Source organism: Geotrypetes seraphini, chromosome 1, assembly GCF_902459505.1.
Source record: "Geotrypetes seraphini chromosome 1, aGeoSer1.1, whole genome shotgun sequence".
Classification (NCBI taxonomy): Eukaryota; Metazoa; Chordata; class Amphibia; order Gymnophiona; family Dermophiidae; genus Geotrypetes; species Geotrypetes seraphini.
In genome coordinates this window covers 509463588-509482093 of record NC_047084.1, presented here as the reverse complement: position 1 = coordinate 509482093, position 18506 = coordinate 509463588, and the positions used below count along the sequence as shown (strand labels likewise).

At 40.9% G+C, this 18506-nt stretch overlaps 1 protein-coding gene and 1 non-coding gene across 10 annotated transcripts in view; both read right to left on the bottom strand.

The window, feature by feature from the left end:
- The window catches only part of LOC117352220 (spindle assembly abnormal protein 6 homolog), a 180770-nt gene that overhangs the window by 34213 nt on the left and 128051 nt on the right, over nt 1-18506 (bottom strand). For all 9 annotated transcript variants that reach the window (XR_004537632.1, XM_033928535.1, XM_033928519.1 and 6 more), the window contains one exon: nt 8548-8684. Coding sequence is in view for 8 of the 9 variants with exons in the window: in XM_033928535.1 (XP_033784426.1) it covers nt 8548-8684 (137 nt within the window). In the remaining variant the exon portion in view is untranslated. The remainder of the gene's footprint in view (nt 1-8547; nt 8685-18506) is intronic.
- Nucleotides 7769-7839, bottom strand: TRNAS-UGA. Its single transcript has one exon. It is a non-coding gene; the product is annotated as a tRNA-Ser (tRNA).

Sequence of the window (18506 nt, the reverse complement as noted above, 5' to 3'; positions counted from 1 at the left end):
GGTGGTATTCTAACCACTTACAAGCATAAATGAGCTCATAATGGCTAGAAGAAAAGTATGTACTGGGTTTTGATAGCATGTGCATGGGTGTACGTATCTTGTGAACCGCTTAGGTTTAAGCGGGGTACAGGTTTTTAAACAAAATAAATAAATATTTGCATAAATTCAGATTTTAATTTATGTGCTGAGGGGAGATAAGATTGAAGTCTACAAAATCCTGAGTGGAGTAGAACGGGTACAAGTGGATCAATTTTTCACTCCGTCAAAAATTACAAAGACTAAGGGACACTCAAAGTTACAGGGAAATACTTTTAAAACCAATAGGAGGAATTTGTTTTCACTCAGAGAATAGTTAAGCTTTGGAACGTGTTGGCAGAAGATATGGTAAGACCGGATAGGGTAGCTGGTTTTAAGAAAGGTTTGGACAAGTTCCTGGAGGAAAAGTCCATAGTCTGTTATTGAGAAAGACATGAGGGAAGCCACTGCTTGCCCTGTATTGGTAGCATGGAACATTGCTACACCTTGGGTTTTGGCCAGGTACTGGTGATTGGCCACCGTGAGAACGTGCTATTGGGCTTGATGGACCATTAGTCTGACCCAGTAAGGCTATTCTTATGTTCTTATGCATTCTTGATTACATCTGCTGTAGGTATAGATATTTACCCCAGCTGTAGGCCTGGTGTACTGTGGCTAGATAGTTTTAGCTGAAAAAAAATGATGTAAGCCCCCTTGTTAATTGGGTGCAGAGGCAAATGTCTAGACCTTGCCAGGATGATGGCAGAAGGGGGTCCTTGAAGAATTTATTAGTCGGGACGAGGGCCAGGACCAACTATGAAGCTGAGGGGCCAGGCAAGCCAGCATCAGACTGTCCCATCACTCCAATAATCTAGACCAGTGTTCTTCAACTGCCGGTCCGCAGAAACTTTCTGCGGGTCTGCAGGGCCGGCACCTCCATCATGCCCAAGAGTTTGTTCTGTAGCCACCGGTCTTCGGTACAATCAATGTGGCACCTTCAGGTCGGCTCCCTGAGTACTGCAGTGCACAAAGCCGTGGGAAAAGGCTCCTACCCGCAGCCTGCGCCTGACCTGGAAGCCTTTTTTTTTTCAAGTTTTTTCAAGTTTATTTAAATTTGATAAATCGCTTATTACATACTAAGCGAGTAACAGTAAAATATAAGATAGATCTAGAGTATGTTGTACATCTTTAAAAGGGGACAAAAACAGACTGACAAAACAGACAAACTCAGATACATAAGGGACATCGCAACTTCAGAGGGAAGGCTTGAGGCATGAGGAGCCGCTTCCCACAGCTTTGTGCAATGCAGCATTCAGGGAGCCGCCCGAAGACTCTGCGTTGATCGCATCATGGGCCGGCCACAAGGCAAGGCACATAGAGGGGGGCACAAGGCAAGGCACCTGGGGGGCAGGCCATAAGGCAAGGCACATAGAGGGAGAGAGGAAACAACGGTAGGGGAAATGCTTTTTTTTTTTTTAATTTAGTGATTTTACATTTGCCCTAATTGTTTTCCTAACTTTCTGTTGATGAAGAAATGCATTTGTTTGTTTTTCTCTGGAGGTTGTACTGCTTGCAGAGTCTTTCATCTTAGGTTTTGTTTGTGAATTTTAATACTTTTAGTTTTTGATCCTGCATTTGCATGGGGTTATCTGTTTTCTAGTAGGAATTAATGTTGAGCAGCATACTGTGTGCTTTGTGTATTTTAATTTGTGGTTAACCATTATGTGTTGTAAATACGATTATATTGTATGTGTGTATATATGAAAAATGGATGGAAAAAATGGTGTTACAATTATGGAGGTGGGGTCTGGGACAGAGATTGGGTGGAGATGGGCACGACTTTGCCCAGTGTTCTTCAACTGACAGTCCGCAGTGCCAGTCCACATAATAATTATTTTATTTCCGCCGGTCCATAAGTGTCATAAGGTTGATGAACACTGATCTAGACCACACCAGAATTGTAAATTCCTGTCTTTGTTGATGAAAAATGCAGTTCAACAGTAACAACTTTTCCTCTCCAATAATGTTTCACAAGAAAAATACTTTAAACACTACATAGGGTTAGGTTGATGGAATTCAGATTTAAAAGAAATGTAGCACAGTTCATATCAGATATCAAATGTTGTTCATGCAGATTAGAGAATGACACGGTGACAAAATTCATCACCGTCCCCGTGGATAACCGCGGGAAACTATCTTCATGTCATTCTTTAAGGAGAGAGGGAAGAATCAGAGTATGAATGGCCACAACCACTGACCCACAAGCTTTGCTTTGAAGAATGCTGGTGTAGAAGGATTGAGGTTGAAATAGACACTAGAAAATGACATGGGATTATTTCCCACGGTTATCCGCGGGGACGGGAACAGTGATGAATTTTGTCACCGTGTCATTCTCTAATGCAGATGTACTTTGAAAATTTAATACCTTAACTGTAGTAGTCTAGTACCAGTAACCTTTTTTCTGTGCCAACTCTTACTATTTGCTCCCCTCTGCCTCAGATGTAGGCTCCCACAGATTTGGTATATGGGCTACCTGGATGGTAGTACTGCCCAACCTGAGGCTCCCTTCTTTCCTTCCAAATAAGACTCCACAGGACGAGAAGGGTCCCCATAACTTTCCACTACAGCAAATCAGAACTGGGTTTTGGGCCTAGAACTTGTCCCAATCTAAGATTCCTTGTTTTTGCAAATGCCTTTAATGTTTAACCTGGGTGGTATAGACAGGCTGGATCTCTCTCCCTCAGGTGTCAGCTTCAGACATAGGCAGTTAGAAGACTATCCCTTAGATGAATGGTCAGTGCTAGGAGAGGCTCCAAAGACAATTTTTGTGCCAAAATTCTCTTTGGGGGGTGTACCTTCTGCTGCCAGGAACACCTCTTCAGAAAATCCAAGAACCAATTTGACTTCTAATTAGGTCTAAATCCTGAAGTTACCAGAAGCCCGACATGAGCATCTGGCAGAATGTCTGCGAGTCCCTGTGAATCCCCCTGCACAAAGCTCAAACAGAGAAAAACAAAACATGAAGTCAAAAGTGCAGCCTAGAATTACTAGGGCTTTGGGTAGCTGAAAGGAAAACCCACACCACTAATGATATACTCTTGCAAGCTGTCAGCTACCAACTGCAAACTAAACTGATGATCTTATGAACAGCTAGTGGAAAAATACACACACAACATATACTGTATGTTTTTCCCTGCGGCTACAATGAAGCAAGGTGAATGATGTAAGAGCTTCTTCACTCACACTTCAGTCTTCCGCCACTATAGCATTCAGACGGGAGTAGGATTTGTCCCAAATAACATGTGTTGGAATTTCAACAGGCATGCCTATCCTATGATAGCCTGTTATTTCAAATATGGGGTACGGTTCCTCATTCCACTTCCAAGTGCCAACAGCAGGAGCTATGGGGCATGTAAATATTTACCACAGTCACCAGCATCTACCCATGCTAAATGGCAAAACATGAAGCATTGGAGAACCTGACAAAGAAAGAAAATGTGTGAACCACTTTGATTTTGATTGATAAGGCAGTATATCAAATGAAATAAGCTATAAACTCTTCATTTTACTGGCACTGACTGACTCCTGCTTTCCTTCTTTCTTGAACCAGTTTTCCCTCATTCATGGGGACTTTAACATTCATTCTAATTACTTCTCTGACTCATGAGTCTACGTTTCTCGCTTTATCCTTCTCATTCCATCTCCAGCTATGCTCCATGACCCCTGATCTCCAGTATGGTCATTGCATCAATCTTGCTGGCTTCTCCAATTGCTTGGTCTCTAATTTAATCCCCCTCTCTATCATCTGATAAAGCATGAAAGCTATCTCAGTCCCTCAGTTTTGTCCAATCACCACATACACATTTAAGAATCTTCAGGCCATTGACCCTTGCCCAGTCTCCACCATTCTTTCACCTCTCTCCTCATCCATTATGTTATCCAAGTCTGTCAATGAGACTGTTTCTTCTTATGCTACTATTTTTTCCTCAGCTTTATACACATTTGTTCTTTCCATACCTCATTCTCTAAGGCATACCAGACCCCAGCCTTGGCTGACTTCCAGCATCTGCAACCCATGTTCCTGTTCTGAATGCCAAGCTATGACTACAATTCCATGCGCATATGTTTCAAATTCTTACTGACCTTCCTCCAAAGTGCCCTTGCCAAACAAGACTATTATATCAATATGACAAACTGTCTTACCTCCAACCATCACATCTCTTTGCCACACTAAACTCCCTCCTCAAAGTGCCTCTACTTCCAATTCCTGCGCCTTCATTTTAGATCAATCTTGAGTTCTCCACCAGGTCACCTCCTCCTCCCCTTTAGAAACATAGAGTATGATGGCAGAAAAGGGCCAATGGCCCAACAAGTCTGCCCACTCAAGAACCCTCCCTCCCTTGAGAAACCATCTTTTTATTTATTTATTTATTTATTTATTTATGAACTTCAAATAACAAATCAAGATAAAGCTTGTACAGAAAGTGATTACAGCAAAAGAAACAAAAGAAATCTCATAATTTTACATAAGAACAAAATATTGCATAATCTCTCAAGTCCACCATAAGATCCATGATGTAATATGAACGGAATAACAGGAAAATATTAACTACAGATACGTGGTACGTGGTTAACTGATGTTCAGGCGTCTAATATCTTAAAGCCCTCATTTCTTTCCCTTCTCCAGGTGGGACAAGGAGAGAAGGGCCATCAGCTGGTTTGGCTCAAAGAAAACATATTTCTGAGAATTATATTGTACTATACATTTGCAGGGATGACTAAGATAAAAAGTTCCCCCAAGAGCCAAAACTCCAGGTTTTAATAATAGAAACTCCTTTCTACGTCTTTGTGTATCTTTTGCCAAATCTGGGAACATTTGTATCTTAAAGTCAAGAAACTTTTTCTCTTTATTTTTGAAGAATAATCTCAAAAGCTAATTTTTATCCAATGTGATAGCCAAGGTCACAATCAATGTAGAAGGTATTGCATTTTCTTTATCAGACAATTCAAGTAAGGCAGATACATCAATTGGTCCTTGATTTCTTTCCTGAAAATCCTGATTTTTGTTGGGTAAATAATAGACCTGAGTGAAAGGAGGCAATGAATCTTCCGGTACTTCCAATATCTCCAACAAATAACGTTTTAACATTTCTCTTGGAGTCACTGTTGAAATTCAGGGGAGAAACCATCTTTTAAGCATAACTCTGTAGCAACCCCACCTGCCTGTCCTATCGACTCTTGAAGTCGAGCATACTTCTGGCCTCGACCAACTGTGTGGAAGACCATTCCATTGATCAATCACCCATTTCAATTTTACAAATCTTCCTTCAGTCCTGCCCACCCTGTCTTCCATTTCTAAAATCACACAATAAACTGCATATCTTCACTTCTCTAAACTCACTGTCCCTCTAATCCTATTCTCACCCATCTACTCGGTTCTATCTGTCATATCTCCAATATATCACTTTCCACTGCAACTGTTTCTGATGCCTTCAAACATTCTGTGGTTACATCATTCCTCAAAGACCTTCACCAGTACTTACCTACCCTTTTACCACATTGGCTGGTGATTTAAAAAAACAAAACAAAACACCTTAATATGGCTTGATAAAAGGGGGCCTAAGTTAGGTGCTTACATCGGTAGGCAATTCGATATAGGTGACTACTGGTAGACACCATTTATAGAATTGGGGTTATGAACAGCTCTTTCAAGCATCTAAGTTAAGTGCAAATTTAAATCTGAGGAATGAGAATATAAATTTCATGCATGCTTACGGACCACAAAAAATTCTCCTCAAGTGAGAGCCTTGTTTATGGTCTTTATAAAACAGGCTCAATATGCTATCTTTATGACAAGTACCCTCTTATGTCTTTCAAAGTGTGCTGCAGTTTCCATGGAAGCTTTTTCCAGTGATGGCTGTGCAGATCTCTTTCCAGATTGGTTAGTGATTCACGATTTTAGAGTCAATTGAATAGTGAAGTTTCTTAGGAATCCCAGGACTCCTGATGCAGGATCTGTAGCCGAAACGCGGTCAGTGTCGGGTCCTGTTTCTGGTTGCACTTCTTATGTGTGTCTTATATAGTGAGTTATCCAGTCTGATGTCGTGATCTTCTCTGCTATTTTTTCCTTCACTGCAGTGTTTTTATATTTACACCATAATTCACACATAATGCACCCTCAGAATAGCCTCCACCCAATCACATTACGAACATTGGCTAACACAGATTAACGTAGATATATATCAACAGTCTTAAATGGCTCCTATCACATTCATTTCACTCCATTCATTATTTTTTGCCTCTCACATTTGTCATCCAGATGGTTTTAAAATAAGTTTTAATGCCAGTTCTGCAGAATGTTTTTATGATATTCTGCTGGTGCCATTTCCATACTTTTTCTTTTTTTATTCATGCTTTCTCATGGAGCCTCTGGGATGAATTTTTACCTCCATACCACCTGTCATTATCTTAAGAATATTTTTACATTATGTATCAGCAGCAGCTTTAGAACCATCTGTTACATATCCTCAGGACTTACATAAAACTTACCATTCCTTCTTGTGGGCTCTCATTTACCACTACATATTCCATTCTTTGTTTTCATAATTCACAAGCACTTGGGCAGTTGCAGACCTTACTATTCATATAACACCTGCGTTATATCCTTCATTGTTTGTGTTACAAGTCAAGTGATATGAATGAAGCAAGGGATTCTTCTTTGTATATCTATAGGAATATGCCTAGTATATTTATTGTTATTTTATTTCTCTATCGAGTTACTATATTTTCATTTTTTAAAAGAAATATATTTTCCCATCTCTATGAATATTTACTATAATTGCAGTAGCCCAGGGATTAGCAACATAAAGCTTCGGTATCACCTAGCATATAATATCAACAATTAAATGCAAGAATGATATTGACCCATATTCTATAAACGACACTTTAATCTGACCTGTATTGTCCACGGGCTACTGGGCTTGATGGACCATTGAGCTGACCCAGTAAGGCTATTCTTATGTTCTAACTTCCCTCCCCCTTGTGTTGGCTGCTCACTGTAGTTTTGACCACTGTTACTAGCCCTCAACTGAATGCTGAGTGCCCTATTATTGATGTTAGTTGGATTTTTAATCAGTTGGTTTGTGCACGCATTTTGGGATCATGCCCAAATTTGGGCATGGATAACTGGGCACTCTTGATGGAATCTGGGGACTTGTCTCTTCAACCAGTTGCTCACAGTCCTCTATATGTATTCATTCAAATTGAACAGATGGCCCTGAAGGCTAGACAGCGGAATGCTTTTTTGTTGGGGGGGGCTGAAAGCTCCGCCCCAGACCCCGCCCAATCTCCACCCCAGTCCCCGCCCCTATAATAATACTAATTACAATACCATTTTTTCCATTCATTTTTTATATATACATACAATATAATCTTATTAACAACACATAATGGTTAACCACAAAATTAAACTACACAAAGCACACTGTACGCTTCTAAACATTCATTCCTATCAGAACACAGATAACCCCTAAGCAAATATGGGACCACAAACTAAAAGTACTAATATATAAAAATGAAATCCTAAGATGCAAGACTCTGCATACAATGCAACACCACAGAAACAGCGACACATGTCCCCTAATACTGTGCAAACTATGAAGACAGTAGATATAAATAGTGACCAAAACCCAAAATGCCTGACTAGTACCAAGCCATGCCCTTCTGCTACCTTGAACCTGACCTAGAAAGTGAGGGGCTCGTCTGGGAATTGAACCCAGGATCTCTCGCACTCAAAGCGAGATTCATACCCTAGACCAATGAGCCATTGGGATGCTAATGAGATCTGAGGTAGGAAGTTGATTAAGTGGGAGATGTGAGTAAGTGGATGATGGGGGCCTTGTTACTTGGCAGTGTTTGGTGTTGGGCAGGGAGGTGATTGGTGAAAAGGATGTGTGGAAGAAATGTGAGATGCTGTGGAGTTAGGGGAATTTAGGCAGAAAGCTGTTATTTTTGTGGTGGGTGAGTAGGGGAAGGAAGGGAATGTGGTATGTGTGATGGTGAAGTTTTTCCCACTCTCATGCCTCCCTTGGGTATTTTGCAGGGTTGGGTACGGGTTTTAGATGATTTTAGGATACCAAGGTGGTGGGGCTTTGCGGAATGCCTGGGTGAGAGCAGTGATAGCTTTTGGGCATTTTGGTGGCTACGGAGAGTGTAGAACTAGTAAGGTGTTTGTTTAATGGTTAATTTTGGTATGGGTCAATAAAGGGGCTTCTGATCCATGCTTGTGGGCATCACCGCCACAAGTGTTGTCATGGCTTGGCAGTCCCATGGGCTACAAGGGGGGGAATGTTTCCTTAGAAGTGGGATTTATGCGAAATTAAAGTTGTAGCCCAGTGGTACTGCTAGCATGATTAAAAACTAAAAAAAAAAATGAAGAGAAACTATGGATGCTGACAATCCTTTTTGACATCTATATAGTTACATGGTAGTCACATGGTCTTAGCAGAATTCTTAAAATGAGATTATTCTTACCAGAGGATTCGGGATTGCCCCTAGGTTAGGAGAAACAGGGGTAGATTTCACAGAAGGTGGCATGCCACATTGGCCAGCAGTCTCTTGCAAGCATGCCATTTTCTTTTCATTCAATTGCTTATTTAACCAGGAAATTACTAAAAGAAATGTTAATACAGGTGTTAAAATTCATGGAATTCACACTCTCTTCCCCACACATCCTGATTATATTTTTAACGTCTCTTACATGTGTAAAGCTAGAAAGTATCATAAGAGATTCAGTATTACATTCAGAGTTAAAAATGTTATATCGTGGTAATATAGGCAGAAAACATCTTGGTATGATCATAAAAGGAGAACTTATAATAAGTGCATACAGCTCAATTTTTATTTTTTAAGAAAACAGTCACTTTGCACCAGGCATTTACAGATCAGTATTATGTTTTCAAGAACTGAACAAATGCTGTATCCACAAACCACCACACATTTATATATATATATATATATATATATATATATATATATATATATATATATATATATATATATATATATATCTCAATCCTATTGGGCCCCACACGCACCCCTTCCCCCCCGACCCCCCCCCCCCCCTTCTTCCATGGGCAGAATACACACATACTTTTCTTCTAATGCTCCACCTAAGCCAGTCCCTTAAAATCTTCTCACGTCCATTGGGTGATTTGGCATAGAGGAGATATTCATAAAAAGAACATCCGTCAAGATCTTTACTCATAGACTGTGCCATTTGCTTTAAATCATCTTCCATCATTAATCCAAATTGCACAATTCTTTCTCTGTCTTTGTCCTGAATGACATCTGGCCACATTGCTGGATCCTTCCAGTCAACAAATTTATGAGCAGGCGCGGAGAACGCATTTTTAAACAAATGTAGTTTATCCTTGTACTCCTTATGTAATTTTAATCATCTATGGATATGTTTGTATGTTTATTGTTCAAATGGTTTTATTTATTTCCCCAAATTTATTTTTGTTATACGCATTGAAAATATTTGATATTGCGTTTAAATCAAAATCTCAATAAACTTGAAACGAGTGCCCGTGAGGTTGTGGGAGGGTTAAATACTCAAAACTTAGAAGAATAACAATTTACTTAAAGTTTTTGCTACGCCAGCTTTCTGGTATCTTTACATACAGTGGTGTACGTAGCATATGTAACACCCCGGGCCCATCATTTTTTGGCACCCCCCCATCTGTAAGAAAAACATGATTTTTAGTAACAAACCACACGTCACACATGAGTACCTAGGAAAAGGCAGCATCTTACATATTGCAGTGAGCAGTACATCAATACACCCATTGTAAAACTAAACAAGCCAGACCAGCACAGATCAATCCTACACCATCAATCCTAACAGAAAACCATGTCTTTCGAACACACAGAACACAGAAAACACCTTCGCCTAGTATGGAATATGTCATCACAAACTAACCCCTCACCCTTTTACAAAACTGTAGTGTGGATTTTAGCCACAGTGGTAACAGCCCTGACGCTCATAGAATTCTGAGCATCAGAGCTGCTACCACCACGGCTGGCGCTAAAAAACGCTCCACAGTTTTGTAAAAGGGGGGATAAAATAGAAATACACAATTTCAACGCTCTAGCTCAGAGGTGCCCAAACTTTTTGAGCTTGTGAGCTACTTTAAAATGACCAAGTCAAAATGATCTACCAACAATAAAATTAAAAAACACAAAGCACACTATACGCTGAGAAAATGTTAATTATCATTCCTATTCTGGGTTTTTTTTCAAAGAAGTCAAGGGAGATGACTCTATGCATTGTCACCTCAGTAACAACCATACAAAAATAGACAAATATACCCCCCATCCTTTTTATTAAACCACAATAGCAGTTTTTAGCGCAGGGAACTGAGCTAAATGCCCAGCGCTGCTCTTGATGCTCATAGGCTCCCTGCGCTAAAAACCACTATTGCGGTTTAGTAAAAGGGGACCATATTGTAAAATAGACAGCAGATATAAATTCAGAACTGTGTATAGTAAGTGAAGGGAAGTTTTCATCTCTGGGAATTTACCCAGTTAACTATTAAGTTATTTGGGCAAATTTGAAAACTGTGGTAATATTGCCTCCACTTTGCTAAATTTAAAATAAAATAATTTTTCCTACCTTTGGTGATTTCATGAGTCTCTGGTTGCACTTTCTTCTTCTGACTGTGCATCCAATCTTTCTTCCCTTCTTTCAGCCTGTATGCTTCCTCTCCTCCACACCTCATTCCCTCCCCCAACTTTTTCTTCCTCTCTTCATGCCCCCTTTCTTTTTTTCTGTTTCTTTTCTTTCCTTCTGTTTCCCTGCCTGCCCCCATTCTTTCTTTCTTTCTCCCTGCCGTTCCCCAAGCCACTGCCACTGCCATCGGGGAACAGGACCTACCAATGGATAACAGGCCCCAAACCGACGCCGATGCATGCTCTCCCTGCTTCGGGCCGATCAGTCTTCCTCTCCCCGACGTCAATTCTGCCGTTGGAGAGGAAGTTCCGCCCCGCCAGGCAGCGATTGGCTGGCCCGAACTTCCTCTCCGACTGCAGAATTGACGTCGGGGAGAGGAAGACTGATCGGCCTGATAGATTAGATCGCCAAGACAAAGTGAGTCCTGGGTGATCGACTCACTTTGCCTTGGCGAGCTACTGGCGCCCCTGCCTTAGAACACTGCCTAGGACCCTGGGGGAGCCCGGGCCCCCTGTCAGCTCCGGGCCCCTGAATGCAGGACCAGTAGCACTGCCCTGATGGCGGCCCTGTATATATATATATTTTTTTATTATTTTTTTTTTTTTAAAGGTCAGAATATTTGGCTATATAAATTTGTAGCTATAAAACTACACCGGAAATCAAATTCTAAGAATGTCAGTACAGTTTCAAAAATAAATCCTAAACACTGCGAACCTGCCAATTTTAACTGAAAAAGCCACTGGGTTTTTTTTTCAGATTATCCTTTACAGCAAAAAGTTCTGACTTGGGATGAGACTAGATATAGAGAGAGAGAGATCAGGAGAAGCCCAAGCAACTAGTAGACTGGACAGATCAGAAAAAAAAATTTGCAATTGTACCTGAATGTACATCATTCTTTCATTCAATGAAGTTAAGAGGTGATAGGCTCCGGAGTAATCTGAGGAAATATTTATTTACGGAAAGGGTGGTAGATGCATGGGACAGTCTCCTGGAAGAGGTGGTGGAAACAGAGACTGTGTCTGAATTCAAGAGGGCCTGGGATAGGCACGTGGGATCAGCAGATGGGCAGACTTGATGGGCCATTTGGCCTTTATCTGCATCATGTTTCTATGTAATTTTCTATATACCCAGGGGAGTTCAAAATGGTTTACATGGATTTATTCAGGTACTCAAGCATTTTTCCCCGTTTGTCCTAGCAGGCTCACAATCTATCTAATATACCTGGGCCAATGGAGGACCAAGTGACTTGTCCAGGGTCACAAGGAGCAGTGTGGTTTTGAACCTGAAATCTCAGGGTACCGAGGCTGTAGCTCTAAATCCTGCACATTTCAATCACTTTTCAGCTTGCAAGCATTTAAAAGAAAAGAAAAACCTTTTGGTAGTTATTGTACCTGCAATCATATTCTGTTTCCAACATTAGAAAGTTGGAAACAGTTGCCTGGTTCTCCTCTCAATCCTTTTTTGAAGATTGGGATGACATTCGCTATCTTCCAATCGTCTGGTATTAGAACTGGGCAAATACCAGATGACTGGAAGATAGCGAATGTCATCCCAATCTTCAAAAAAGGATCGAGAGGAGAACCGGGCAACTATAGACCTGTGAGTCTTACGTCGGTTCCTGGGAAGATGGTTGAAGCACTAATCAAGGATAGCATAGTGCAACACCTGGAAAATCACGTCCTGATGAGAGCTTATGAGGAAACTACTAAGCCACGGAATAGAAGGGGACGTACTCAGATGGATAGGCAAATGGCTAGAGAACAGATTGCAGAGGGTAAGCATAAATGGGAATTTCTCGGATTGGGAGAAGATGACAAGCGGCATGCCCCAGGCCTCGGTTCTTGGGCCCATCTTATTCAATATCTTCATAAATGACCTGGAAGAGGAAACAACAAGTAATATAATCAAGTTTGCAGATGACACAAAACTATGTCAAGCAGTTAGGTCACAAAAGGACAGCGAGAATCTCCAGAAGGATCTGAACCAGTTGGAGAAATGGGCGGAAAAGTGGCAGATGAAGTTTAACATAGAAAAATGCAAAGTGATGCACCTGGGTAGGAAAAACAAGGAACATGAATATAAAATGTTAGGTGTAACATTGGGCAAGAGCGAACAAGAAAGGGACCTGGGGGTACTGATAGACAGGAACCTGAATCCGTCGGCTCAATGCGCAGCGGCGGCAAAAAAAGCAAACAGGAAGTTGGGCATGATAAAGAAGGGGATCACGAGTAGATCAGCGGGCGTCATAATGCCGCTTTACAGAGCAATGGTCAGACCACACTTGGAATACTGTATCCAACACTGGTCTCCATACCTAAAGAAGGATATAACCCTGCTGGAGAGGGTGCAGAGGCGAGCCACGAAACTAGTAAAAGGTATGGAAAATTTGAGCTACAAAGAACGCCTCGGAAAAAAAGACTGTTCACCCTCGAAAAGAGGAGACTGCAAGGGGATATGATAGAGACTTTTAAAATACTAAAAGGATTCAACAAAATAGAGCAAGAAACATCGTTATTCACATTGTCAAATGTGACACAGACAAGAGGTCATGGACTGAAACTGAGGGGCAGCAGGCCCAGGACAAATGCCAGGAAGTTCTGTTTCACACAGCGAGTGGTGGACGCTTGGAATGCTCTCCCGGAGGAGGTTGTGACGGAGACTACCATTCTGGGATTCAAGCGCAAGTTGGATGCACACCTTCTTGCAAATCACATTGAGGGATACGGGTTAACAAGGTCTCCATCAAGGAACACCTAGCTTGGCCTCCACGTGTGCGGGTCGCTGGACTAGATGGACCTAAGGTCTGATCCAGTGAAGGCGTTTTTTATGTTCTTATGTAAATTATTTTCTAGTGAATTACCAGTATCACTGACCACCTCATAGCGTGTTATTCAAAGCTGCAATTTCTTTCATAACACAGTGCCTCTGCCCTTTCACTATTCAGAGTCTTTCAGGATGCTTAGATGTACAGTATTTTCAGCCCAACACTAGCTGTATTTCAATATCTATGGATTAAGTTATATATTTACCAGCTGAAAACTGACCCCTGTATATTTTGAAAGACCTCTCTTGTCTAAAATAGTGATAGCAAGCAAACCCTTACACAGGTTAATGGTGTCCTCCTTATTCCTCAGATGATGGAGTCACCTGTGGGCAGTTTTCAAACCAATTTAATAAGAAACTGCAGTACATTTTTCATTTTCATTCAGACAAGCAAGTGCAGGGAGCTGGATGGATAGTAGGTTTATTCCTTAATCAGCTCTGGATTAACCGTTAAGCAAAATATGCACATGCTTGGGGTATCTAAGGTGAAGGGCAGCACTTCAGAAAGGTGGGGGTTTTATTGAGGGGGTGCCGTTAACTCTTTCACTACCATCTGCCACACCCATTATCCAACGTGATTTTCAGTGTTTTTTAAATCATAATAAATACATATGATGTTTGTTTTGTAAAATAGTAATATTTCTCTACACTTATTGGGTCTTAATGTCTTTTCAGCTAAGCAATGGTAGGGGCCCAGGAGAATTATAGTTGGGCTGCATCTCTGCAGTTAGCTGATTTTCACTGGTTTCCTTTTGTTTGGAGGTGCTACATGAAGTTCTGCCTTCTGTGCTAGTTAATTCAATCGTACCTTTATGTGCCTTTGCGCTCTTTGTGCTCGCAATCTAAGCAGCTGTTAGAAATTCCTTCACTACGACAGTTAATCAAAGTTTCAATTTGTACATGGATATTCTGTGTAGTAGGTCCTCAACTATGGAATGCTCTTCCAAAATTAGTTCATCAAGCATCTTAATTTTTACTTATTTTTGAAAATGTTTTTAGACATTATTTTCAAGAAAGTTTTTTTGGCGGTTTTTTTTTTTTTTAAATTTATGCAGTGATGATGTTGATATTGGGAATGCAATTTTTTTATTGTGTTTGTATAATTTGAATGTATTTTATGAAACCTGCACAGATTTTGGGATGTGCGATATAACTTTTTAAATAAATAAATAAAGGGCCCCTTTTATCAAGCTGTACTAGAAGTTTTTAGCGTGAGCCGGTGCAGTAACTGCACCGATGCTCACAGAATTCCTATGAGCGTCAGAGCGCTTACCTCTCCAGCCTGCAATAAAAACCTCTAACACAGCTTGATAAAATGGGTGAGGGGGGAGGAGAGGGCAAATAAATAAATACAGCAGATTTTATGGACCAGATTTTATAAACTGCGCCTACATTGTATGTGCCTCTCAATGCAGTTGACAAGCAACCACTAAGCGCCATTTAAAGAATTTTGCCTAGCAGTGCCTACGCAGATTTAGGCATTGCTAGGTGTCCTAAATGAAGGCACAGCGGGTCGCCGGACTGGATGGACCTAGAGTCTGATCCGGCGAAGCCATTTCTTATGTTCTTATGTTCCATTAGGCCAGCTTTTCACTCGCTTTAGTTAGATGCCCATTTCGGACACCTAAAGATGTCTAAGTCAACCATAAGAACATAAGAATTGCCATCTCCGGATCAGACCCTGGATCCATCAAGTCCGGTGATCCACACACGCAGAGGCCCCCCCAGGTGTACCCTGGCATAGTTTTAGTCCCCATATCACTGTATGCTTCTCAACGGAGATGTGCATCTAATTTACCCTTACCCGTATCACTCTATGCCACTCTTAAGGAGATGTGCATCTAGTTTACCCTTAAATCCTAGAACGGTGGATTCTGCAATTACTTCCTCTGGGAGAGCATTCCAGGTGTCCACCACTCGCTGCATGAAACAGAACTTCCTGATATTCGTCCTGGACCTGTCCCCCCTCAGCTTCAGTCTATGTCCTCTTGTCCGTGTCACATTGGACATGGTAAATAACTGCTTTCCCTGCTCCATTTTGTCGAAACCATGCCTATTCTCTGCCCATAACCATATCTACTGTTTGAGATAGATGTTGTTAGGCATCCTTAGGCATGGGAGGGAGTCTCCACTTAAACGCCGCTAGGCACCCTAAGAGTTAGGCGCCAAACTCTTAAAACTGTTGAATCTTTTGTTTTGATTGGCAATTACCACATCAATTAAGCCAATTAAAAATAAAAGTTAAGTGCAGAGCCCGAACTTAGGTGTTGCTATGGGCTTCAATTAGAGTGCCTAGTGGCACCTAATGTAGGCACCATTTATAGATTCTGGCCCTAAGTGTTAGACGTTTTTTGTATATGAAATTGTTTTTCTAGATATTCTGGACAGATATATTCTCTTGTAGAATACATCCTAGTGTATAAGAATCACTGGAATATCAGTATAATTAAAATTATGGACCACAAAAATCTGAACCATTGGAGAAAAAAACAGATGAATACAAAGTATATTTAATATATAAGAAAAGTTAATAAAAAGATTTCATATTAGAATGGAATTTAATTTTTAATTATTTTTTTTTCAGAGGAGTGGGCTTTTTTTTTAGCCAGTGTTTGATAGTGAACAACAGAAGGACCATTTTGACTCAGTGAGGCTTTTTCCTTTCCTAATAAATGATTAAATACTGTGGCAGGGGGGGGGCGCTAGTGAGCGCGATCTATGGTGGAAGCTTAGCAACACAGCTCCTGCAGAATCACTCTGTGTATCGATCCCCCTGCATGATTTAAGTCTCCAAATTCGGCACACGCGGTGATAAATTGCGTCTCAAGCGCAATGGCTTCTACTAAGCCCGGAAAAAGAAGAAACACGGACCCTGTATCGCCGCAAAAAACGTCATCATCCAAAACGGAGGAGGCCTCAACCCAGACAATCCTGGATGAAATCAGAGCCATGCGGTCGGAAGTTAAGGCCGACAACGATGAAATAAAAGAGGAGATTGCCACCTTTAAAAAGGAACTTGCAAAGCTACAGCTCCAGGTACAGGCTACAGACGCTAGGCTGTCTGTAGCTGAAAATAATGTAAAAGAGCTGCTCAGATACACAAAACGTGTAGAGCAATTAGAAACGCTGATTGAGGATTATAGTAACCGCTCCAGGAGGAATAATTTTAGAATACTCGGGATCCCAGAATCCCGTGAGGGGCGCAATATGACTGAATTTCTACAAACCAATTTGCCCAAACTGCTTGATCTTAAATTTGATCTCCCATTCGAAATTGATAGGGCACACCAGGTCCCCTCTAACTCGCTACCTAATAGAGCAGGGCAATATCCCAGACCGACGGTAGTGCGCCTCTTGAGATATACACAAGTTATGGAGATCATGCAGCAAGCACGTGCTAAGGCGCCGATCAAATTTGAGGGTAACACACTCTTATTTGTACCAGACCTAGCAAAGCAAACAGCCAAACTAAGAAAGCAGCTTTTGGAATACCGCCCTAAGCTGAAACAACTGGGAGCGAGATTTGGCATGATGTACCCGGCTCGCCTGAGGGTTACATATAACAATCACACGAAAGACTTTACCAATCCGACAGAATTGGCTGAATACTTGGAAACTCTGAGCCCGAGTACAATTGATTGTACCTGACTTTTTCACTAATGGCTTAATCTCTGTCTTCATTACTACATGCTAACAGCTCTTTCCGACTATACAGGAAAATTACAACATATCAAACAGTTGGTCTTTTGTTATAATACTGTGCCTTTATATTGCAGGGGTTCAACATATTGAAGGATATTTGATTCTGCTGGGCAGTGCTGCTTTGGAGTTCCACCTGGCTCACTGACCCGTGGTAAATTGTCCAGTTTCTCACTTTACATGACTTTTCTTTTCTGTTTCCTTCTTTTATATTTTGACTGCTTGGCTATTCTATATAATATCATTGCTAGTACATGGTTTGTATGCTTATGGTTATACATGTGTGATATTACAGACTTACCTGATCCTATATATCTCTATAATATATGCCTATTACATGTGCTACTCTAAATGTAAAAGGATTAAATAATCCCATCAAATCCAGGAAAATTCTAAACTACATTTCCTCTCTGTCCGCAGATGTAATATTTCTCCAAGAAACACATTTAGACGCTGTTTCCTCTTCCAAACTATCTCTCCCCTGGGCACATCCGCCTTTATTCTCACCTGCCATTGACAAAAACAATGGTGTTCTTACTTTTATTAGAAATGAAAAATCACATAAAACTTCTCTCTCATACTACTGACAACCAGGGAAGATGGGTGTCCACAAAAATATGTATTAACGCCCACAATTTATATCTATTAAACTTATATGGTCCAAATACAGAAGACTGCTCTTTTTTCACTGCTTTAGCTGATCAGCTTAATGGCTATCAGGATACCCCCTTCGTGCTAGGAGGAGACTTTAACCTGATTATTGATCCCTCAAAGGATAGAAAATCCGTACATAAACACAAAAAATCAAAAACATGGTTATGTCTTCAAGATATCATTGCCCAATTTCGCCTATCTGATCCATGGCGCATAACTCACTTAGAAGACAGAGACTATACATTTTTCTCTGCACCTCATTCCTCGTATACTAGGATTGACTATTTTTTGATAGACCCTTCTTTAGTCAAATCAGTTATTCACTCTGAAATCAAATCAATCAGTGTGTCTGATCATGCGGCTGTCCTACTGTCACTGGACACTCTACCTGCTACTTCTCCACAAAGCACATGGAGATTAAATTCCTCCCTTCTACAGGATCAGAATTTCCGCACCCATGTAACGACTGCAATACGGGAATATTTCGCTTTCAACTCACCCCAAGACAGTAACTGGATATCAGTGTGGGATGCGTTTAAAGCGTACATAAGGGGAACCATTATTTCTTATAATGCTCACTTAA